Source organism: Phaseolus vulgaris, chromosome 4 (genome assembly GCF_000499845.2).
Source record: "Phaseolus vulgaris cultivar G19833 chromosome 4, P. vulgaris v2.0, whole genome shotgun sequence".
Lineage (NCBI taxonomy): Eukaryota > Viridiplantae > Streptophyta > Magnoliopsida > Fabales > Fabaceae > Phaseolus > Phaseolus vulgaris.
Window position 1 is genome coordinate 18,499,529 of NC_023756.2, and position 25,255 is coordinate 18,524,783.

General features: G+C 31.1%; 2 protein-coding genes across 2 annotated transcripts; one reads left to right on the forward strand and one right to left on the reverse strand.

The window, feature by feature from the left end:
• Window positions 1–3,401: 3,401 nt before the first annotated feature.
• Window positions 3,402–11,030, forward strand: LOC137837375 (mitochondrial import inner membrane translocase subunit PAM16 like 2-like). The gene is made up of 4 exons (XM_068646352.1): window positions 3,402–3,698; window positions 4,182–4,269; window positions 9,663–9,796; window positions 10,681–11,030. The coding sequence occupies exons 1-4, from the start codon at window positions 3,696–3,698 to the stop codon at window positions 10,804–10,806; spliced, it is 351 nt and encodes a 116-aa protein (XP_068502453.1). The 5' UTR covers window positions 3,402–3,695; the 3' UTR covers window positions 10,807–11,030.
• Window positions 11,031–21,697: 10,667 nt separating this feature from the next.
• Window positions 21,698–24,598, reverse strand: LOC137837376 (ethylene-responsive transcription factor ABR1-like). The gene is made up of 2 exons (XM_068646353.1): window positions 23,724–24,598; window positions 21,698–23,099 (listed from the first exon to the last, which is right to left on the reverse strand). The coding sequence occupies exons 1-2, from the start codon at window positions 24,268–24,270 to the stop codon at window positions 22,339–22,341; spliced, it is 1,308 nt and encodes a 435-aa protein (XP_068502454.1). The 5' UTR covers window positions 24,271–24,598; the 3' UTR covers window positions 21,698–22,338.
• Window positions 24,599–25,255: the final 657 nt, after the last annotated feature.

The following is a 25,255-nucleotide window of genomic DNA, read 5'->3' on the forward strand; positions in this document are numbered from 1 at the left end:
TGTTCCATTACTTCTCTTAGGCATTTCCTCGAAACCTTTCGTTTCTCAGAACGTCCTATCTTCCTTTCTCAACCACTTCGCTTCCTCGAAGCGCAATCACTCCAAGGTATGTCTTTTATTTCACCATCGCCTTTGATTTATCATTCTGATGCCCTTGGTATGCTTTAACTGTTCTGGGACTGTTTAGGTTTTCCGTATTTTATGATTATTGTTCTTCGTTTTCCTGTTTCTCTTTTTTTCTGGGTGCACTCACTTCCTTTTCTGAACTTTGCTTTTTTCTCCTTTTTCCTCTCTTAGCTTCTCTTCTTAAGATGGCTCAAACAAACCTAACTCCTCCTTCCCCCTACTACGAGTCTGTCTACCGTTGGGCATCTAGTGACCTTTTAGAGGAAACTTCTAGCTTTACTACCTCCGAGAGCATAGCGACATATAGGAAGAGTGAGGACTGCCATAAATCTCGTGTCTTCGGGAAGGAGCACAACAAATTCGTGAGGGTCGTGCCTTGTAGGGTAGGGGAGTCCGTATGTTGTGACGAATCATCGGACCCGGAGGGGCCCTTCTGCTTCATTTACTCGACGGTCTTTCAAAGGCTTTCTCTACGCCTGCCCTTCACTCCCTTCGAGTGGGCTCTCCTCACCGAGGTTAACGAGCCCCTGATAAGTGTCTAATTTAAGTAATATTTCATATTAAAATATAGGCACTTATGAGGATTTATTGTTAATTTACATATAAAATAATCCTTAATTTATGAATTTATACCTTTTTACATTTTTTATGAGCTTTATTTGAATAAGAACATTTTATTCTCAAATTTGGTTTTAATTGCATATTTCTAGGGAGGATTGGAGATTTAGAGTAAAGGAGAATAATTTGAGCCAAAAAGAGAAAGCTGGAAGGTCTCAGAATGGAAAAAGATGCAAAGAAAGATTGAGCCTTTTTTATGTTTTATCATTTAGCCCATTAGCGTGATACAGGAAGCAACCTAACCCTAGAAAACTAGGATAAATAGAAGGCTAGAGGCTCAACCCTAGTGTGCCAGATTGAGAGGAAAACACCATAGAGTGAATTGTAACCCAATTGGGAGAATGGAAGGTGCTAGAAGTATGCGTGGCTAATTCTACCCTTTGGGATTATGAGTAATCTGCTCAAACTCTTATGTATTAAGGTGATATCTTATATATTAATATTCAATTCTTGATTAATTATTGGTATTGTTATTTTACTTTTAATTTTCCGTGACAAATTGAGAATCTTAAATCTGACCGGGAGGTATTTTTAGGGTTCAGACCTAAACAACAATACATAACATATTTGAGTGTTAGGGATAGACTTGAAATGTTAATTGCCATTAACGTCTGAGCTTCGTTCTAAGTTGTTCTTATAATTATGTGAGGGATCGATAGTTAGGGAATATTCTTAAGGATTTTATATGCGAGGAATCAATATAAATGATTTTTATACGAGCATCAATTTCAATCGAAAAAATTAATATTGACATGCCAATCAAAATACATAAGAGTGAGAAAGATGAAACCTAATCCCTATTTTTTCAAATTGAAGCAACCAATTCTTTATCTGTTTTGTTATTGATCAGTGCCAACACGATTAATTGAAAACTCTTTTTATTGTTCTGTTTTTATATTTAGCGATTATTGTACTTGATAATTCATTGTTCCTTGTGGGATCGATATTCGTTCTTAGGGACAATTATTACTTTTGACAAACGCGGTGCACTTGCCGTAAAAAGTCATCAGCCCCCGCCCAACTTCACCCCAATAGTTGGGCGGTCGTTAGGGCGTTCTCCATTCTTTGCAATTATTCCGGCCACTCTCCGTCTGTGGACGTGTTCTTGTACTTTTTCGAAGCCAAGAGTCCGGGGAAGAAACTATGGGTGAGCTTCAACGGGGTCGCTGGAAGGGTACTACTGACCCTTTTCCAGAAATCATACAAGGGCTTCAAAGGGAAGTTCTTTAAGATACGTTGCAGCCAGTCCGACGATCAAGTCAGTACTGGGCTAAGAAACAATAAGTATGTAAAGCAGTTTCAGTCTTAGAAACGGCGTACCTTTCTAGGGTTCTTACCACCCTTTATATAGATTGTATCTAGGTCAACTCCCTGTCCCAGGATCTTTCCTTAAGTGGAATTAGGGTTACTAGCAAGGTATCATGTTGCGCGTTGCACAAGCTTAGCGCAGCCGCCGCACATGACTTCGCTCTTCTAGAGTGCAAAATCTTAACAGTATGGCCGCCAAGGTACCAACTCATGCACCAGCGCTGCGGGACCATCTGTTCTTTAGGTGTCCTAATTATTCACGTGCCATGCATGTAGTCTTTCCCTAGAAACCCTAACCCTCATGGGCCTTAGTGCCTCCAAGGAATACTTGTTTGTGCTAGACCTGAACGTACTATACACACCACATGCATGAACTCTCCCGTGATTTAGGTCATTCTTATATCTGGATGATAACTTATTATTATTCTTGGGGCCCACTTATGTGGCCCATTATCGCGATCAGATCACCAAGGTCCGATGTCACGTCTGATGCCGATCTGTGTTGCCGATGTTTGAGGTCTGGCCAATACAGATGGAATACTTGTCTTAATTAATGTGGGAAAATTAGGATTATGGTTACTCATATTTTTCGTGAAGGGAATGCGTGTGTTGATAAGTTGGCTAATTTAGAATTTATTCATAGAGAATAATTTCATTTGTATAATAGACTTCTATTTAGTCTGTTCTTAAAATTCTTTATGAATAGGTATAGTTTACCTACGTATCGTTTTTGTTAACATATGGGTTTTGGTCGGATCCCTCCATATTTTTGTATTTTCTTTCGTTTTATTTTTTAATAATAATATTTTTTTTTATGTGATGACAGATGATTGTTTTTACTTGAGGTGTTAGTCTAGCTGAGATGTCAAGTTGCATAGTGACGGCTGACACGAAAACTTTTATAAAAATAAATAAATTATGTAGTTATTTTATGAGAAAACAATATTTAATTTATTAAATAATACTAAAATTATTTTTAATTTAATAAATTATATATATTTTATTTAAGAATGATAAAAGAACATTTATAAAATATTATATCAAATTACATAGTGATGGCTAATATGAAAGCTTTTAGTTTAAAAAAAATATTATCTTATTTATATAATTTATTTAAGAAATTATTAAGAAATGGAGACTAATGAAATAATTAACTCATTTGACAAGGTATATTTTCGAAAATCTTTAGTAAATTTTTTATTGTTTAAATTGCAGCTAATTAGAGTATCATGCTTTAAAAAATAATTTAGGAATTAAAAGAATTTAAATAAAAATTATTGTTTTTGTTAAGTAAAAGAAATTAATTAAATATACAATCTTCAAAATTGGGAGTATATGATTAATAAGATGATGTCTACTTTAGTAATTGTAGAGGTTCCAGAATTTTCTAAACATGTACTTTGTTTTGAGGCAGAGAATAGCTTCACAGTCCCAAATTGGAACCCTAGCCTCCGCCATTCACAATTTTTTTTCCTCCTCTTCCCGACGCATTTTTTTTGTAGAAGAAGATTCATCTTTCTTTCTTGTTTGAACCGACAAATTAACTTAATTCTGGGTCCAGCAAGCCTATATTTTCTCGTCTACAGAGAAGAAAACCCCCAGCTTGTTTATCAGGAGGGATTCGTTTTGCTGATTCTCTAGCTATGGTACGTTCCTCTGTCTATTTTTCTTCTTCTAATAAACTCTCTGTTCTTTTCTGTTTAGCTTCTGTGCATAAGGGAATCTAGAATCCTAGCTTGTGTATCAGAAGGGGTTTATTGTTTCTTCTATCGCTTCTTCTTTGATTTTTTTTTTTCCATTGTCTCATGAGATTTAGAGGTAGAATTTTTAGGTGGGTTATTTGCAGATATGGCCGTTTGATAAGATGGTGTTTTTATTTTTTTTTGTAGCCAACCAAAGTTGATTTCTTTTCATAGACTGTTATGCATGTAACTAGGTTGTGATTTCTGTGTTGGTGTAGTTTAGTTTGTTCGGGGTGTTTTAGTTTCAAGACATAGATTAGGGCTAACCCTTTTTTTGTATGTATAAAAAGGGAAAAAAAGTGAAAGAGAGAAGTAATCTGTTATCTTTGGATGATAAATTTCAGTACTGCTTACTCTTTCAAAATTTTAACCGAGCTGTTTGTGCAGGCTGCTAAGATTCTTGCGAACTTGATTGTAATGGGTGGAGGAATCTTGGCAAGAGCAGTCGTTACGGCATATCGTCAAGCACTCACTAGTAAGCTTTTCAAATTTGTGATTGTGGATAGATATGCGAATTGAGTGATGAATATAATTGCATACTAATTTACTATTCAATTCTCTTATTTCTAGGTGTTTGGTCTATTTATTAGGGTTTATTTGTTTTTTAAAAATACTGTGTACAGATGTTAACATAGTTTCCAACACCAAAATGATTTATCACTTAGTTGATATTATATTTCTATGTATCTTAAGAATTTAGCAGCTAAGTTTGTTTTCTAAAGATCTGTAGGAGCTATGTTTTTGTTGCCTTTTCTTTAGCATTTGCCAAGGGGTGGCAGGGGATTTGATGGCCTTCTTGGAGCAAGTTGACCGTTTGAATGATTTCAACGGATCAAAATGGAGTTTTGGTGGGCAATTAATTTATATACCTATGGTATGCGATGCCCTCTTATTTAGCCGGTGTTGAATGAAATCCTAGTTTTTAGGAGTTGATTAGCATATTTTGACAAGAGCTGATGAGAGGTTTTATGATAAGCACTTAGCAAACCCACCCTCGAAAGCTGGCTATTCAGAGGAAATGCCGAATTCTTGAATACTCTACTGAAAATCCCATATTACTTGGTGTGAGACCTAGGCATCCCGTAATTCTCAAGTTTCTTTCTTAGCACCATCCCTGAGAGCTGATGTCTTGACCACTTTCACTCATCTCACTTTATGGGGTGCTATGATAGGAACTTGGATATTATGGGGTAGGCCTCTGCTTGTTACTGTCCAGGATTGAGTACTTGGTGAAGTTATTCCTACTACCCTTTTCAGTCTGTGAATATTTGGTTTCAGCGGCTCTGCTTTTTAAAGATTAATAAGTCGAAAGTACTCCAGGATTTAGGTATGGAGAATTGTCACTTATGACCTAACTCACAAGAATACTAGGAGAGAAAACTTTCTACTTCCTGAATTTTGATTAACCACTAATACATGAGAGATAAGTTAAGTAGGGCCATTTGAGATATGACACATTTAAGATAATAACTTACATTTTTATTCAATCAAAGTTATCAAAATGAGCTCTTGTATAAAAAATGTAGTGGGAAGGGATTATTAACAAACAAACTATTCCCTTCCTAGCCCTACATCCAAATAAAAGATAGAATAAATTAATATTAGAGATAACTAGTTTAATCTTGCTAGTCTAAAAAACAAATAAAAAATTATACATTTATTTTTAAGATCACAACACTATTTATCCCTCACACTAGAACTGGACATTTCGAGTGAGACTAAATATTTGTGGGTGGTATGGTAGCGGTCCAATATTAAGTGACATGACGAACAAACCTCGTTAGGATAAACTTTGATATCATTCTACAAAGTGGATTTTGAACCTAATTCAAACAAAACTGATTTGGAAGGTAAGATTTGCACCCATTTATATACTATAATTTTACCATATACTCGTTAAGTTTTGCATTTTGTTTGGAAAGCATGAAAGCTCTTTGGCATTATACTTTCTTGGTAGGAATTTGGGCTTAAGGATGGAAGAAAATGCCTCAATTAATCAGATGTGCATTCTTTTTCAGATCTATGGGAATAAAAAGTTAACATTACTTCTGTTTGGGTCTCACCCTAGTTTAGGTTTTTTTATTATGGATATTCAGATCAGAGAACTTCCAAATATGCTTCCCTTTCTTCTTTGTTGTTCTTTTTTGTTAGTGTGGGTGTGGTTGGTTTTGGCTAGTATGTTTTTCTCTTTTTATTCCTACGTTATGAATTTGGCTACATGAATTCTAATAAGCTGCGACATATGTGCTTATCATTGATTCATGAAGCTACAATTACCTTAAACCCTTCTTAGTAGTAGTAGTTACCAACATGGCAGTTGAATTGAGATACACATGATGTATCATAGAGGTTATATTTTGAATTGTGAATAGTTTAGTATTGCGAATAGTAAGATTCATAAACATTAAAAATGAAACTTATACTTAAATATAAGATATATAAATATGAAAAATACAATTATTAACAACCACTTAGTAAAAAAGAGAGGTTATATGTGTATTTATGCTGCACAGCAAAGCAACACAACCACAGAAAAAGCACTGTTGTTGCATAAAATTCCTATAACAATGGCTATATGCTACCAAACAAAATTTTCATTATACTCATCCAAAAATAAGTGTTGTTGCTGCTAGTGCATAATTACTGCAGACTATGGTTGTTGCTATTGCTACACATACTAAACAGCCTAAAAAATCCTATGAAATCATTCTTGTTTCATCCTCTTCTCCAAGATGTACATCACTTGAGTCATTTTCATTTTCTACTGAAAGCTCTTCCTCTTCTTCAATGTCTTCAACTTCTTCCTCATGTTCTACTATGGCTCATGTCCTACTATGGATTTTCCATTTTTATTGATCTTGGCATTAAGTTTCGAGGACCTATATGAGCAAAAAGAAAAACAAATAAGTTATAGTTCTAGTTTGAACTTTCAATTCTAACTTCTAAGAATTTTAAATATAAATAATTACCTTTTCCTTTATTTTTGGAGCTTGCTAACATCAAACAAAACACTCATGTACATCCATCCTTGAGAATCAATAGGCTAGCAAGGATTTCTTTTAGTGATTCATTCATCATCCGATTCAATATCTGACAAACATATGAAATCGTAGGAGTAAATATTTTAAGAATCATGTACATTTTCTAGTTTCTATTTTTTCCCCAACGTCACTTTATACATCAGGTAGATTGTTTGCCACAATCACAATTCACTGTCTACATCATTGTTCATTGTGCAACTACTTTTTGGCAAGCCTTTAACTGTCGATGGTTTTCTGACAAATACTATTTTACAACCAGTGTTTTTTAGGAAATACTATTTGTCATAGATGTTTTTTTGATGATTTATTCTTCGGTTGAGCTTTTTCTAGATGAGATTAATGTTCATTGCTTTTTGATAGTCACCATGCCCTTTGAGCACTTTTGCTTCCTAGGAACAACTGCACTCCCAAAACATTTAGTTAAGACTGAAAAAAGGATGAAAAGGGCTAAGTTGTTATGCCACCCAATCATGTGTGAAAACAAAATATGCACTTTACTTGTTGTCTATTTTAGGAAGACTATCACAATTGTTCCAAGTAATATCAGACTCCCTTTTTTATTTACCCACCCACTTTTATAAAGCCAGAGTCCAGCAGAAAACTCACTTAGCAGTAGCACATGTTAAACAAGGGAAGGGACCAACAGTAAGCAAGGTTATCAAACCCTATGGTTAACTAGTAAACCCTAACGAGTTTAAGGGTCTATTGAAGGGTCACAAGTTGACTTGTGAGTAAACTCGTTTTTGAGTGAACTTTGAGCAGACTCGGTCAAACTCGATGAACACGGTGCAAATTCGCGAGTTCGAGGCTGAGTCACCGAGTTGTGAAAAAAAAGCCCACCTTGCCACACTGCCTCACAGTGCTGCGCTGCCTCGTTTCGCAGCGTTGCGCCCCTCCTCGCAGCACCGCATAGCATGTATGTTGATGTGCTGTGGGTTTTGCAGGGCTTAGGTTTTAGGGTTGGGAAGATTGGGCTTAGGGTTAGGGATTTTTAAATTGGGTTGGGGCTTTTTAACTGATTGGATTTAGGGTTATTTTTAGGTTGGTTTTGGGAATTTTTGGACAGATTGGGGATTTTTGGGCAGATTTTGAACTTTTTTTATTTATTTTTGGCAGATTGATTATTTTTCTTTTAGATTTTTGGCAAATTATAAGATTTTTTTGTTAATTTTTTTATATGAAGTAGACTCTTACGAGTCTACGAGTCGGGTTTACAGACCTCCCACGAGTCTGAGTAGACTCTCAAGTCTAATAACCTTGGCAGTAAGGGTTCAGCACTGCAGCAACACGTGTTGTTGAGTACATTTAAGGACCACCAGCATTTATAGTTTATGAAGTGTTGACATGAAGAGAAGACAAAGATAAGTGGGTGACAGGTGTAGGTGAAGAGAGATTGTGGCTAAGTGTCTAGAAGTAAGGAAAAGGCAAAATAATAAGTGGGCATGACTAGAGGGAATTGAACGATCTTTTTTCCTCACTACCCACTTATTATTGCTCAAAAATTCAAAGCAGACCCAAAAACGGTCTCACCCACAGTTCAGTTTACAATTCAAACCAGAATTGCGATTCGTGCAATTTCAAAAGTGATTTGGGAGCAAAAATGAGTGTTGCAGCGATTTGCATCACAGGTAGAGAATCATATTGTATCAAATGATACTTTACTACCATGATCTCCAACCATTTTCTTTTGCATCTCCCTCCACCTATCTGTCAAGTTTGAACATGACACTGATAGTTTGTCATCTCACGTCATGTATGCACCTGTGTGTATTGTTGTTTAGATGAGTGAAACATCTTAAACATTTATAACTTTCTCTCGTGTGATCTCTGCCCTTATCTTATCCTTTCTGTCCATTCATTATATCATTTATGTGATTGTAAACTTTTGCACAATTTTGCATTAACTGCCCATTATTTCCATACAACACTTCAGGTCTAATTAGAGTTTAGTAAATCATTGTCCTCAATTTCTTTTTTTTTACATTTCACATATACAATGTATTTCAGGCTCCTTACTTTAATCGTACTTGTATTTCAATACGTGACCTCATAATTGACCTTTGTCCTCTGAACTGGACTACTGGACTCCTTTTTGTCTCTAAAGCATTTCTTTGCTTGCCTCAAACCTATTCGTATGGGAAACTTCTTTGTTAGACCTCCACATGTCCGAAGTGTTTCTATTGTCTTAAATATATTCCTGTTCATTTGAATAGGTGCTATCTCATGGTGCAAAATTTTCCAGTGGATATAATATGTTGGGACTTCATTATAGGCTTTCTTGAAATCTGTAGATATTGTAAGATCTGAATTTCTACTGTGGTATACTTTATAGCATTCCAGGGTGATGAATTAACTTAGTAGTGAATCATCTTGTATCCAAACTGAGTTTTGGAACGCTAGCTGTTCCTTAGCATCTGTTCTATCACTTCTGTAGTTTCGTGGTGTGACTTACCAAGGTTCCTTTTTCAGTTAGCAAAAGTTTTGGCATTTCCCTTGTCCGTAAATAGCTGTAACTTCCTTCATTCACCTAGCATTATTTTGTTCTTTACATTAATGAGGATAACAAGCTAGGTTATTTCCTCTTGTTGAGGTTTCTGATTATATAACTGATACATAATGGAAAAGTTAACAAAATAGTTCTTCCATTCTATCATTAATTCTGTGGTCTTTGTCAAATACCTTTTATTTTTACTGACACTTATGTTAGTTTCTTTATTCTTCTTTCTCATAATGTCTTGGCCAAGTCTCTCAGGCTAAACACACACATACAATAACACAGCTGCTCTGGATCTTCTTATTTTCTTAACATTATGTTATGTAATTCCAGATGCCTCAAAAAATGGTGTTGCACAGGAGACAATACAAAATACTATTCGCAGAGCTAGCAAGGCAATGACAGAGCAAGAGGCTCAACAGATTCTTGGTGTTTCTGCGGAAACTCCCTGGGAGGAGATTATCAAGGTTAGTATATCATCTATGCTGTGGGTATATTACCCATTTGTTTTCAAATTTATAATTTTCTAATGAGAGGAATTCATTTTGGAGGACAGCATATTTTGAATAGCCTTCAGTTGGAAATCGATAACTAAAAGTCTAAAACTACTTTTGAACTCAAATACAAGTGAAAATCCTAGCTTCACACTAATTAAGAACTTTAGTTAAATTTATTTCATTTTGTGAATTCTTAAGGAATTATATTTCCTATGCTAGCCTTAATAATGGCATTAAATAGAGTTAACTCGGTTAGAATTTGCTTATATTTTTTTTCAGTAGCAATTTTTTTTGTTTAACCTTGAGTCTGGAGGAAGCATGTGATAAAGTAAAAGCTTACATATTATGTATTTTACTGGTTTTTATATTTGAAAATTGCCAATTTTTTTCGTTTTTGCTCAATTTAAACCCTCCACTTTTTTGTCTTCTATTTTCTACACACACAACTTTCGTCCCTCACACTTCAATGATCTGTACAACAAGCAGGTCAAATTTGTTTTTCATGACTGGGATGCTGCTTACAAAGATTACCAAGTAACTTGCACAGTAACTTAACAGAGCTAAACTAAAGGATGAAATGAAAGTTTAGATATTTAGGAAATGCAATGAAAAAAGGGGGATTTAAAAGTGGGCGAAAACCAACACCTGGCAATTTACCCGGAGAAAAAACTCCGTGAACCATATATATATATATATATATATATATATATATATATATATCATGATTCTGAAATGCATTTGATTTTACAATTAATGGTCATGACTTCTCAATTTTTTATGCCGAACTATACCTCATTTCAGAGGGCTAAACTGTTCTTGTTTTAATAATTTCTTAAATATTTCTTGCGATGCAGAAATATGACAATTTGTTTGAGAGCAATGCCAAGAGTGGGAGTTTCTATCTCCAGTCCAAAGTTCAACGTGCCAAGGAATGTCTAGAGGAAGTTCAACAAGGCAAGAGTCAGAATACCCCTAGTTGAGAACTTATATTTTCGCCACTTAATATAACCCTTGTGAAATCATTTTGGCGTACATGCTTGTATACGATTTGCGTTATCAGAAGCGTCTGAACTATAATTTTGATTACTATAAAGAAAATGTACATGATTAGTTTGGGATTGACTGCAAATAAGGGATACTGCCTATAGAACTAAACTACCCTATTATTATTATTATCTTTAACACAATGAAAATTAGAATGGTATACGATTTGCGTTATCAGAAGCGTCTGAACTATAATTTTGATTACTATAAAGAAAATGTACATGATTAGTTTGGGATTGACTGCAAATAAGGGATACTGCCTATAGAACTAAACTACCCTATTATTATTATTATCTTTAACACAATGAAAATTAGAATGGTAGCCAATGATAGTAATGTGGTCAAAAACAGTTGCACGTTTCTTTACTTAATTGGCATTAGAATTTTGGCATCTTTCACTTTCAGTTCACTTCTCATATTCATACTCCATAATCACCTTTGTCATCTACTGTAAATGCATTAACACTAGGTCACATGTATATTTTGTCTTCATAATCTTTGTTGTGTTTTGGTGATGAATGTCTTTTCTGTCAAGGTTGGTGATGCATAGAAATGCCTCTGTATTGTTTGTTGGACTAGGTGGTAAATTGCTTGAGAGAAATGAGAAAAGAGATGTGAAGAAAGAGTAGGAACAAATGTGTTATCTGGATAAATAAATAGCAATTGTATTTTTCACTTGTTTAAAGGGATAATAAGTGAATTGTTCTGATTCTTTTATAATAAGGGAGAATTTGCTCTCTTTTTCTTAACAATGAAGTTGTAGAAATTTATAAACTTTCTACAAAGAAAAGAAAAATAACTTTGTTTTTATTTAATGTCAAATTTTCTCTCAAACAATTAAAAATAAATTATAGTATTTAATACTGTTAGCAATCTATCCATGAACAATGGTCATATTAAGTCAAATGTAACGGTGTTCCAAATCATTGAAAAATTATAAACACTAAAGTAGTTTGGAAGAAAAACTTTCTATAAATATTTTTAAGAGAGAAAAATAGAATGAAAAAGGTAATTACTTTTTATTTCACAAATTAAAATTTAATTTTTGAAAAAAAATAACATAAATGGCTTTTACAATTTAGTTTATGTATAAGTTAATTTTAATTTATAAAAAAATTATTTCTTTTTTTATGGAAAGATCTTTTTTCCAAATATACTAGTAAAATGAAAAAGATTTTTGTTTTCTTTTTGCATTGAGAATTGAATTGTGATTATTAAATTTTATTTCAAGTAAGTTTTATGATAATATGATGTTTTATATGCTCTTCGTGGGTGTGATATCGAGAGAGATTGATAGTTTTTTTTTAAACAAATTATCTTATCGATGATTATATATTCATATTCTTTGAAGTGTTATTTTCTTAAGATGCAACTTTTACTAGCAAAGAAACAAATACAGCACGAAGCACAGAACAAACATTTACAACATAACATTTCGAAGAAATTTAATGAAGACATTATAAAAGAAACAAAAACAATGTATACACTTATCAACACAAAATTTTCAGGTTTGTGAAATTGATTGAATCCTAAATTTTATATGCACAGGTGATATATACATCATCCAAAAAATCACTATAGTCTGATAGAAATCATAAACCAAACAAATTCATGTCATTTTCATGTTAAAACACCATTGAACATTAATGGTATACTCTAACATCCACCAATAGAGAACCACAAGATGGCATGCTCATGCTTATCCTTACACTTCTCTCTCTTCAATTTCTAACACTTTGTTTTATTTTATTGGATCTAATTTTCAAAGAGTTATCAACATAGAAAAAGTTTAAGAATTTTGGTGACCTCATGTTAGTATCACATCCAAGAATAAAAAAGTAAAATAGTAAAGTTATGTGCCATATACTTTTTTTTTATATTAAAGATAGTAGGTAAGCTACCAATCACCCCTTTCAACCTAATGTCCAAACTCTAAAGTGGATCTTCCACTTCATTAGTGAAACTTTTCTCCCACATTGATTCTTAGAGATCACACATGAGATCAAAAAGTAAAATACATAAGTGAAAAGCAAAATTCATCTTAAAAGAATTTATAAGATTGAATTAAATGGAAACTTAAATTATAAGATGGTGTTAAAACTTATGTTAGTGACTCATTTTAGAGAATGAAAAAGTATAATGTACTCAAATGTTACTTATTGATTTACTTAATACATTATTACTTCATTTTAAAAAGGAAAATCCAATTGGTTTAGGGTTAACATGATGACATACTCTTAATAATTGTTACCATAAGTTTAAGTTTACCAAATTTAGTATTGTGTAAATATAAAATAAAATCATTTGCTTATGGAAGGGAAAGAGCTTTAAAATCTCAATAACCCTTTGATCAATTATAATATTTTAATTCTTGAATACTTCTGACACTTTGAATCAACAGTTTTGTTTATTAAATTAAATTCAATTCAAATTGGTGTCATTCAAACGAGGGAGTCTTCTTTTGAATGGAAAGATCAAACATTCCATAACTAAAAGATTTTGATTTTAATTTATAATGTGGACTTTCATTTCTAGGTCTTCTAATTATAAAGATGTTAAAAATGGATTAATATTTTAACAAAAAAAGTTGCCTTTTAATGATTCTGTTAAATTTATTTATTTATTTTATTTCTGTAGTCAAAAGACCCATTCTATTCAATAGTCTTATTAAATACTAATATAAATTTGTATTATCAATGATATTATTTACAAGATTTAATTTTTCTTTTGCTTCTTAAAGTTGTAAGAATTTTTTCTCAGTCATTATAGTTAAAAATGTCCCATTTAGTTACTATAGTTTTAATTTTTAATCTTTTCATCAAATATTGACTAGTGTTGTTTAAAATAATTAAATAGATTAAGTTCATTCTTATTACCGATAAAAAAACATGTAAAACTATAACTAGAGACCAAAGTAAAATGTTTTAAATTGAAAAGATTAAAAAAAATCTTACAATTATAAATATCAATTAATTATTTTTTCAAATTTTTTATACGTGCACTATCTTTCGAACCAATCTAGTTGAAAACACAACTTAATACTAAAATATAAATACTTCGTATGAAAAATTCAAATTATGATTCATCATGTGTAAGATTAATTTATTTCTTATTCTCAAAAGGAAAATCCATCACTAGATTTAACTCCTCCAACGCATATTTCAAAAATGCTAGAAAACAAAATATTAATTAAAGAATTTAAAAATATTGTATGAAAAATGTAAAAGTTACTAATATTTTAATATTTTAAACGTATTTTTATCATACTTTGAATAAGTTTTTAGTTTTGAACTAATCTTCAATTAATGTTCTTTCGAGATTTGATAGTGAGGTGTGAAATTTATTGTTAGCGTTGTTAGGTATAACACACACCGCACGTGTTAAATTGATGTCATCGAACCTAAGCTGCACACGTGCCATGTCTTTGTGGGCGAATCCCAATGTTGACGAACTCTTTGTCACGTTTTTTTTATTTTTTATTTTTTATTTTTTCATTTAGAATAAATAAATAAATAAATAAATATGATAGGAATCTAATTAATTTGTTCGTTACGTTTCTCTCTGTAATTGCCACGTTTAAGTGGGACCACGTTATCCATCACGCCACGTGTTTCTTACGCGTACATCAACTTTAAGGAACTAAGTAAAGTATTAAGCCAAATGTTATTACTCTACTAAGGAAAAATTTGTTAAAAAATTAAATATGATTTATTAATTTATTAGTATGTATATATATATATATATAGATATATAATATCTACTACAAAATGAAACATTATTGAACTATTTGTGAAAGAAGCAAAAATCATAGACTGAACTAGTTTTTATTATAACTTTTAAATATTGAATAAAAATTATATAAAAAATGTTAATTTAACTACTGTATTGTTTTGTCAAAAGATACCAATTTATAGTCTTTAAAAAAAAATTAATCTTCATTGAACAGTAAAAAATAATTTATTATTATATTTTTAGAAATTATAATATAGAATAATTCATTTTTGACAACTACTTTCTTAAAAATACATCTTCTTCCATTGACTTACATTTCAATAAAAGATTATTTTTTTTTTACTTTTAATACTTGTAATATGAAACAATTAAATGTGTTGGTTGTCAACATATGACTTTAATAAAAACTCTTTAAAATTTAGTTACTTAATACACACTTTATAAATAATCCAAAGTATCAAATATATCAATTTTTCTTATGTTTTTTTTTAATGTTACTGAATTGATCGAATTCTTGAAACTGATTTACTTTATTCAATTTTAATAATCATGATAATAAAATTGTTCTATTTCTCCAAATATCTCATATATTATAATATTCAATAGTAACTATTTTTTTTTTAATTTTCAAAATAAGAATACATGTATGAGAACAATATTAAATGTAATTTGTAATAAAATTAGTATTATAATTGTAATGAGAACATATTTAGCACATTGCATGATAGTTTATCCTGAACTAAAAGTGGGGCACGAAGGAAAAGTAGTAAAAGGAATTAATGAGACAAAAAGAGAAGAATAAATTATATTTTAATACTTTATGTGATTTTCGGGGAAAGTGACGTTGGAGATTGGAGAAAATAATTAAAGAAAGTGATGTTTGGTAGATTAGGGCGAGTCGTGAACGTTAATAACACGTAATCTTTCTCTAATTAGTATTATGTTTAATCCATAGTAGATAAAATATGAAGAGAAGCACAAACAAAACTTGAATTTACATTCAATGATTCACTACAAAGGTTACTTTGTTCCTCCTTTTCTATAATATGCATTGGATTTTAGGAAGAAAATTTGTTTTTGTTGTCCCTTTTCGTGTTAAATCAATCAATTTTGTACAAATAAAAAGCTTTTAATTCAGTTCATAATATTTTAATTTGTGTTTGATAAGAACAATGTGTTGTAACACTATAATCTATTTGATTAGGTTAATTATTGGATGAATGTCTTTTGAATAGGTCTTAGTTTTTAATAAATCTATTAAACTCGTCAATTGTTTTCTATGACTTCATTAAAATGATAACAAATACCCCTTGGAATTAAATTCATAATGTCTTTTTTAATGAAATTATACATTTTAATATGATAATATTATTTATCTTATTAATTATATTTATTTAATTACTGATTAAGTAATTATCACCACATTTACACTCCCATAAATTTATGTTTGAAATTATGAATTTTATAGAAATAAAAAAGATAATTCTCTCCGTGTTAATATTTTTTTGAAAATAAATTCACCTTAAATTCTGAAAGTTTTCGTCGTCTAAGATTTAAAAAAAGTGTGAATATATAAAAATAACAATAACTTTAACTAAATACTTTTATTGCGTGTTAATGGTTTTTTATGGTTATCTTATTTATGTTTATCTTGATTACGTTTAAAATTTTAATGTGTCCTTATACATCAAAACTTTAAATGTGATGCTTAATCTAAACAATGTGATATTAATTAATTTTGAAATCAAATATTAACATTGAGAGAAAAGAACGAGTTAATCTTAATCATTAATTAGATATTAATTTAAAAATTATTTATTAATAATAGAAATTAAATCTTAATTTTTAAATCTAAATTCTAAATTACTTTAATTTTTTTTATAATTTTTAATTTTATATATAATTTAATCAATATAATAACTAATTATTTAATTTTGAAATTAAATTTTATTTAATAATTTTTTAATAAATAACAGAATTAACACTTTCTTTCATCCTTATGCCACATCAGAATTTTAAGGAGGATAAGAAAGTAAGTGAATTTCTCAAAAGAATTACTGTTTCTAAAGTAATAATGTGAAAGATTATTCTACCACTTTTCTTTTACGAGTTTTAAAATGAACAACCTGCATATATAGAATACGCAAATAGGAATCTGTGTGACAAGAATCGTACGAATTTCTACACAAAAATAGTATAAATTAATTAAATGTGAAGTTCAAAGAACAACAACAGTCGATGTTTATATTTTCTTTTCTCAGCAATGAGTCGATGTTTATGTACCTAATCTCAGTTCTTTTCCACAGTCAATCTTTCGATTCTATGAAATGTGTACCCTACTTTATTAATTCATATTATATACTTTCGTTCTCAGATAACATGTAGTTTTCACATGACGTAATCATGTTCTTTTTTATATTTCATACTTACATGTTTACAAATTTAAATGTGAAATCACTTCTTATATAATAATAACTTGTCATTACTTTATTTATGTATTCAATGATATTTTTATTTCATAGATATAAAACATTTTGCAGGTGCAAGAATTAAACAATGTTTTCATTAAAATATAATATGTGGTTTGGCATGCATGATAATATGAACAGAAATAGTGTCTACTAATTCTTCAATGCTCATAAAAATGAAAATAATGTTTAAACAAACTAATGTAAATTATTCTTCAATAGTATTATGATAGTTAGAGTTAATTTTATTGATAAACTTTGAATCCAAATGATCTAATTAGAGACGAGTTCATGGTGGTAACTAACTTAGTGGTGCTAAGTCAATGACTTAGAGAGTAAGTAAATAATCTATTTACATCGAAAATTTGTAACATATGTTTCATTATAGTGTGGAAGCATGTCTAGTTTTAATATGATAGCTACTCGATGAATTGTGAATTTTTGATAGACACTTGATGGTTATGTAAAATGTATGGTTTTATGTAAATGTTTAAAGTTATATTTATATTACAAGTTTTAAAAATAACTAGCTTATCCTTTGCTTTGTTTTGTTGTTGTTTTCTTTAATCTGTGATGATAGTGTATTTACACAGAAGCAAATGATGTTACAAGTGATAGAACTCGTCAGTGAGAAGCTGGATGATGAAAATATTGTATTTTCTTGTTGAAATTGTATTTGTTGTTGAAATTGTTTTTGTTTGACTCTGAATGGTGAAATTTGATAGAATTATGCAGATTTTATTGCATATCTAGCTTAGGCGAGATAATTCTCGCTCAAGCAAGAATAACATGGAAAAGGAGGTGCTCTCGGATTCCTTCTCGCTCAAGCGAATAAATTCTTGCTCAAGCGAGTAAATTTTCGCTCAAGCGAAAACTAAGATGAAATTTTGGGTGCCCTCGGCTTGATTCTCGCTAAAGCGAGTGAATTTTCGTTTGAGAAAGACCCATTCTCTCTCAAGCTAGGATCTCTGTAAAAAAAAAACTTAAAATTTTTATTTTTGCTTTTGAAAGCATAATATATTTGCTTATTGTTTTTAAGTGAAAAATTCTAAATCTTATTTTAAAAATATAATTAAAGGAACTTAGTTATGTGTTTTAGTGAATTTTGAGATATGTTTGGATTGTTTAGAAAGTTTAAAATATGTTTTGATTGAATGGTGTATTGATGTGTTATATGAAGTGTGTAATGATGAGAAAGTGTGATCAAAACATAGTATTTTCAGAAAAGAAAATACTGTGTTGAGATTGTTATTAGAGTGTATTAATCTATCAGGTCCCGATCCAATGAGACGATCCTGACTCTACTAATATAATGAAATCACATAGATGAAATTATTCAGTTGGTGAGAGTCGATGGAGGTTCATATGACTTTGTTTGCGGTTTGAAATATGATTTGGTCTTTCAGGTCGTATGAATTTACCTTGTCATACGAGATGATGAGATATTGAGATGTTTATGCGCATGACTGTGTGGATTCACATAGAGTAATATGACAGGTACAGGTATAAAGATTCTAATTTTAATACACGAGTCTTCCGGAAGTAAAGTCAAATGTCTGTGTGTTGTGAGTCAGTACAAGTCTAACATGAGAAAGATGAATTGTGAATTTTTTATAGACACTTGATGGTTATGTGAAATGCATGAAAATGGATGGTTTTATGTAGATGTTTAAAGTTATATTTATATTACAAGTTTTAAAAATAACTAGTTTACCCTTTGCTTTGTTTTGTGGTTGTTTTATTTAATATGTGATGATCGTATATTTACACGGGAGCAGATGATGTTAAATGATAAAACTCCCCAGTGAAAAGCTGGATGATGAAAATATTGTATTTTCTTTTGAAAATTTATTTTAATTTTATGTAAATACTTAAAGTTTTATGAAGAGAGAGATATTTTGAAACATTATAGAAAAAAGTTGTAAACATCTGTATTATGTTTATATATTTATTTTGATATTTCATACAAATTATGGTTATTAGATGTGGAAAAATATTACATTTTTTATCTTTTTATAAAAATAATATGATCATGCATAATATTGATGTATTATGGGGGATAAGATGGTGTGTTTTATCTAGCAGTTATCTAGTATATGTTATTGTTTGTTTATAATATATCGATAATTGAGTGGTCCAAAATTGAATCATTTCTCTTAGAAAAAAAAAAGTATTGCATTCAACCAAATTCAGGAGAAAATTAGTGTAGTAGTCTAATAGCAGCAACTATATAATTCTCATTACAATTTTAAAGACCAATAAAACCATGTGTTATTTGGAATCGTTGTAAACAATTAGGTCTTTTATTTTATTTTTCGCTCTTATCCTATTCTAAATTTTAAACTATTCATAATATAAAGATTTAGAGAAGAAGGAAAAGGAGACTAAATTTAATATATTAACACCCTGTTTAATTTTATAAATACTATTGATTTAAAAATAAAACATTTACCTTGCCTCTTTTCACTTTTGAAGTAATTCTGAAAACCCAATTCGAAAAAGTGCCTTTAATAGTATCATTTATCACACTGAAAATTGTGATAAATCTTGTTGCACCAAATATTCTGGTGGTGGACCACCTCACTAGCATAAAATCAAAATTGGTGTTCAAATATATTGCCAAATTTAATGCAGCACGTTGACAAAAAGAAAATGACTTTTTACTCAGTAAATTTCTGAACTGTTTATTTCTTAATTTGGACAGTAAATTAACTCCTTTCATTGAGATATCAAAATCATTTTGTCGGAGCTTTAAAGAATCACGTTAACTTCATGTATACAAAATGTTTTTTTAGAAGTTTTTTTAAAACAAATCTTAACATATCGAGAGATAATTTCCATTTTTTTTGCCAAAAATATATCTTATGTTAAAAAGGTAAAAATTATTTCACTACAAGAAATAATAATATTAGCCTCTCCAAAAAAACTTACACAAAAAGTAAAAGGAAGACACTAAATGATACTTAGAGTGAGTTCAGTGTCCCATTAAGTTGACATTAATTCAAAGGTTGGTAATGAATTAGTGGGGATTATGAGAGAAACAACTACTTTTTTTATGATTTTAGTGTCCGTTTAAAACCTCTTTGTCCACACTATAATTAATATTTAATTTTGTGTCTTAATTATGTAGGATTTGGGGACACTAATAATATCCCTTACTTACTTGACCTCACTTTTTTTGACAGCTAATTACAATTTTTCTTGTAGTGTTTCCATTGTAGATTAAAATAATGTATTTAAATTTTCAGAAAATAGCTCAAATGAGTTATAGAAAAAATGTTATTCAACAATCTTAAAAAATAATCTTTGAAAACTAAAGTATATATAGTTAACCAAGTTTGCATGATTCATAAGCCACCTAACTAATTCAATTCAAGTACTTAATTTTTAAAGTTGGTTTCAAATGCATGGTGTAGTTTCTAATCAACCTTAAAGCCAAAACAACAACTTTATCACTTAAAGTCTATGTGTTCACTCTTGTTACACATAAAATTTGTCAAACAAGTCTCTAAACTGAAAAGCAGGTTTAAATTTGACCAATTAAAAAAATAAACATTGAAACATATATCACTATAAAGTTCAAAGACCAATGGCCATTTCAAAACCATGTTTAAACAAATTGATTTCCAAACTTGCATAAGGATCCACAAGATTTGACTCATCCACTTCATTGCCAGTAACTTAGAAAATTAAGCACAAAAAAGGGAACACCACATTTTCATACCACACAACATGCATGCTAACTACCATTATAGTTGTGGTAAATTTCAATTAGAGATAACAACAAATATATAAATAGAGTATAAATTATAGTTATTTTTGGGACTTCAAATTCTAAAATTATTAATCTAAACTCATTAACCACTAACTACTGATTTTTTTTTTACCAAATAAACTCGTTTTATACTTAAAATATATTATAAGAAAATACTTTTGGAAAATAGTATTTTATTTTTGTAAAATTCAAGCTGCACTAGATAGACATTAGACCAATAGCACAATATTCGTGGCTTATGAAAGAATGAAGAATTTTCGTGCCTTAATAAAAAATTGAATGAGGGGGACAAGTGCATCTTAATATATTCCATTCAATATAAGTCTGCATCTAGAATACATAAAGAGTACATAGGTTATGAAAAAAAAAGTACATAGTTTTATACAAACAAGACATTTTAACACATATTTGGTAATTTATTAAAATTGTATCAGAAACAAAATTGAATACAGCACGTCATTTGAATTATTTCTATAAAGTATTTATCATCAAAATTAAGTGATTAGTATTATTACAAAAAGAAACTATAAAAGTTATTGAAAGGATGTAAAGCAGTGAGGTGAAAAAGAAAAGTTATTTTATGTTCTACTTTAGATAAGAAAATATAAAAAAAAAACAGAAATAACAAGTTATTTTTATTTGATTAGAAATTTAAAAGAATAAACTTTTTTCAGAACAAAATTTTAAGATTTTCTTCCTTTTTGCTCTTTAATTCAAATTTAAAATTTTCCCATCTTGGTGTCTTTGTGAGAAAGAGGTTTAGTGTAAGATGATATCATTATATTACTCTTGGTGATTAAGATTGGAATAAATGAACAGATCGAAAATAATGGAAAAGAAAAAGAATGATAATGATGACAAAATCTCCAGAAAATATTATTAAAAAAGAAGTAAAGTATAGTAACATTTTGATAAAATGTGTGGTTGTATAGCAGATAGCAGACACAGTATGTAAAAGGTATGGGGTTCTACTTCTTTCCATGGACATATAAGAGAATGTTAACATCATATCCATTCAGAATTGGAAAACTAACCCTAAAATCTAAATGCTACTTTGCCTTTACCTGCCACCCTTTATCATTCACCTTCAATCACTCCCTCCCACCTTTTCTGTTTTCAAATAATCTTCTTTACAAGAATAGGAACAAAACAATAGTTAACTCCAAAACTACATCTTCAAGGAATTTACCATCATTTAGGAAAGGAACAAAACTCAAACAAAGTTAGTTCAATATTTTTTATACTATCTTTTTTCAAAACTGGAGTTTCATCTCATAATTTTGGGTTAAATGTCAGTACAAATGGCTTGTACTGAAGTGAAACTCTAATTTTGATTTAATAATAATAGTAACAAAAATACTTAAAAAAACTGTATTTAAGTTTTATCCTTAAAAATAAGTAAAAACAAGTCTCTTTTTTTAATCCTAAGTATGAAAGAAATAAAAAAAGTAAGACAAGAAAAAGGACAATTTGAAGGAAGCTGGAACATTGGATCAACCAGAAGATGGTGGCTGGCCACCGGCATCGGACCATGTTGACGGCGGAATATCCGGCCTTCCACCGGCTGGAGGGAGGCTCTCCAGTGGCTGGAAATAGCTCATTTGTTGACTTGAAAACATGGGAAATGAAGCAGAGGAAAATTGAGCAGATGTTGAGAATAATGGTAATGGAGTTGGTGACACCGAAGAAGAGAATGAAGGTGATTGAAGTGAAGCCAATTGTGCATTATAGTACAACTGCTGAAGGAAATTAGAAGGTTGTTGTTGATGCTGATGCTGATGCTGATGTTGAAAATCAGTCTGTAGAAGCTGAGAGTATTGCAAGTAGTCTCTGATCAAGTCAGAGGAGCCCTGCATCTGTGGCTGCTGAACGAAGGGTGGTGCCGCCACGGTGAGTGGCCGGAATTGAGAGGTGGAAGAGTCAGAAACAGTTAGTCTTGTGGCGGCTTGGAAAGGTTGAAGAGGTGGAACTGCTCTAACATTTTCAGGGAAGTTTAGCTTTGCCCTGTTGCCTCTGAACCTCAATGCAGCTTCATCATAGGCTCTTGCTGCTGCTTCTTCAGTGTCAAATGTGCCAAGCCAAACTCTTGCTGCTTTGTGTGGATCACGGATTTCAGCTGCCCATTTTCCCCAAGGCCTTTGTCTCACTCCCCTGTACTTTCTCCTCCTTTCTCCACCTCCTGGTGTAGTTTCAGTAACAGCCGTTGTGACTGCTGTTACAGTAGTAGTTGTGGAGGTGGGAGCTTCTTCAGTCACTGGTTAAAGTAAAAAGATGAGATAGAAGGCACATAAAATCTTCACTAGTGTGGAGAAACATGCCATTGTGTAATGAATGGCTTAATTAGGAACCATGGTGTTTGTACTAGTTGTTGTAGCAGTATTTTATGTCCAGTTTTGGTATTTGAGTATGTGACTATGTGACTAATGAATAACGATCATGTTCAGCATATTAAATTTCTCCTTCTGATAACATGGTTTTGGAAAATGGAAATCTACTGGATTAAAAAAAATGAAAAATGTAAAGTGTTTATGCATGCAATATAAGATGCAAGAATGATTTTCCTCGGAACTGGGTGGTAGGGAAGGAGATTCAATGAAAAGAAGGAGGAGTACTTGATTCTGAATACTTAATACAGATTAATGATGCTGCATGTTTCATTCAACAAGTTGAGATGTTTGGAAAAGATAAAATAAATTGGCTAAGAAAGTTTAGGATAATGCAAATAATGATTGATATACACCCCATTTGTTGTTTTAGATGCAAAACATGAGATGAGGGTGAAATGAAATGATGAGTGAATTGTGATTGTGATGATTGTAGATATGCAAAAGATGTTCTATGAGTGATTTGAACAAGTGGTGTAGTGAAGTAATTGCACCTGAAGATGAGTCTCCTTGAGAAGGCAGCATGAAGTCACCAACGGTTCTGAAGAGTCTTGGAGCACTTTGTTGTTGCATCAAGTTATGTGAAGAAGAGGTATTAGTCTGTTGTTCTTCTCTCCCTCTTTTCTGACCAACACCAGAGGGGCCAGAAGTAGGAGAAGGAGAAGAGAAAGAAGACAAACGAGAAAGAGAAGGTGCATGTCCAAAACCTGACATCATAGAATAACCACTTTGCTGCATCCATTCGGTGCTCCTCTGTCCAGACCCTGATGAAACAACGTGTGTCAAAGCTGAAACCATTTCCCTCAACTCTGGATCACCCCTGTTGTACCCTGAAACCAAAGAACCACCTTGCATTGCTACCTCCCCTTGTTGTTGCATCCCTTGGTTAAAATTGAGTCCTGGTGAACCACCACCACCACTACCACTACCACCACCACCATCTCCATAACCATGTTCACCATCATCACCGCCACCGTGATCCGCGGTGAACTGGATAAACTCACCTGAACCCCTTTGGTACGCCACCGTTAGCAAGGACATGAAAACTGTAAACTATGGGTTTTTTTTTCTTACTATTCTTGGACCAAAACCAAATTACCAAGATCCACCTGGAAATTTTGTTGTTTGATTCCTTCTTGGGACACCCTTTGGAATGCTATGGAGGATGAAACGGTTTTATAATAAAGGGGTGCAAAAGAACTGCAGAATTAAGCATGTGGAGTTAAGGTAGCCAGCCACCATTAAAATAGTGTAAGCTAAGCTATAAGTATATCCTTTTCCCTGTATCGTACGCTCTAGCTTCTACATTCACCTCAACCCGCACACCCCTTTACCACCTTTATAATTTTTTTAGTAATTTAATTTTCATGGTGCACAAATTGTGTTTGGATTTCTGAAATATACGAAAGGGAAATAGTTTTGGTATTGAGGAAAATACTAAAAAAAAAAAGTGAATTATAAATATGTATACGCTCTGTCACGGCTGAGAATTTTGGTGTTTATGTTCACACGTAATCTTACTTTGACTGAGAAATAAATAGAAAGTACAAATTGTAGCTAACTAGTTAACACCTTATTGCAGTCTTTTGTCGGTATCATTCTAGAGAGAGACAGAGGAGATCATGTTCCAATTGAACTCTATCACCATAAACAGTCAAAAAATTATTTTCTTTAGATCTAACATTTAATGGGTCTTATGTAAAAAACTTTAATTAACCATTCTCATGTATTGTATATGGAACAATATCTCTTGAATAAGGTATTTTCTTTGAATACATTTTTGTGCTTTCTGATATTGACAATTTATTTTCAACAGATACATTCTTGATTATTCTAAAAGATAAGAATCCAAATAAACATGTTTTTAATTCTTTCTATTTTTCAAATTTGATTTTCCTCTCTATACTTTTACATTAATATATTAATCATTTTGTAATTAAACTCATCACTTTGTGATTTTCTTTACTATTTTTTTTTTTGCAAAGAATTAAATAAATTAAATCAATTAATAAACTTTCATATACTT

Coding starts and splice junctions, on each gene's coding strand:
- LOC137837375 (XM_068646352.1), top strand. Junction 4,270..9,662: donor ATATCGTCAAGCACTCACTA/GTAAGCTTTTCA, acceptor ATGTAATTCCAG/ATGCCTCAAAAAATGGTGTT. Junction 9,797..10,680: donor CCTGGGAGGAGATTATCAAG/GTTAGTATATCA, acceptor CTTGCGATGCAG/AAATATGACAATTTGTTTGA.
- LOC137837376 (XM_068646353.1), bottom strand. CDS start 24,270: ATGTCCTTGCTAACGGTGGCGTACCAAAGGGGTTCAGGTGAGTTTATC. Junction 23,100..23,723: donor TCAAGGAGACTCATCTTCAG/GTGCAATTACTT, acceptor TACTTTAACCAG/TGACTGAAGAAGCTCCCACC.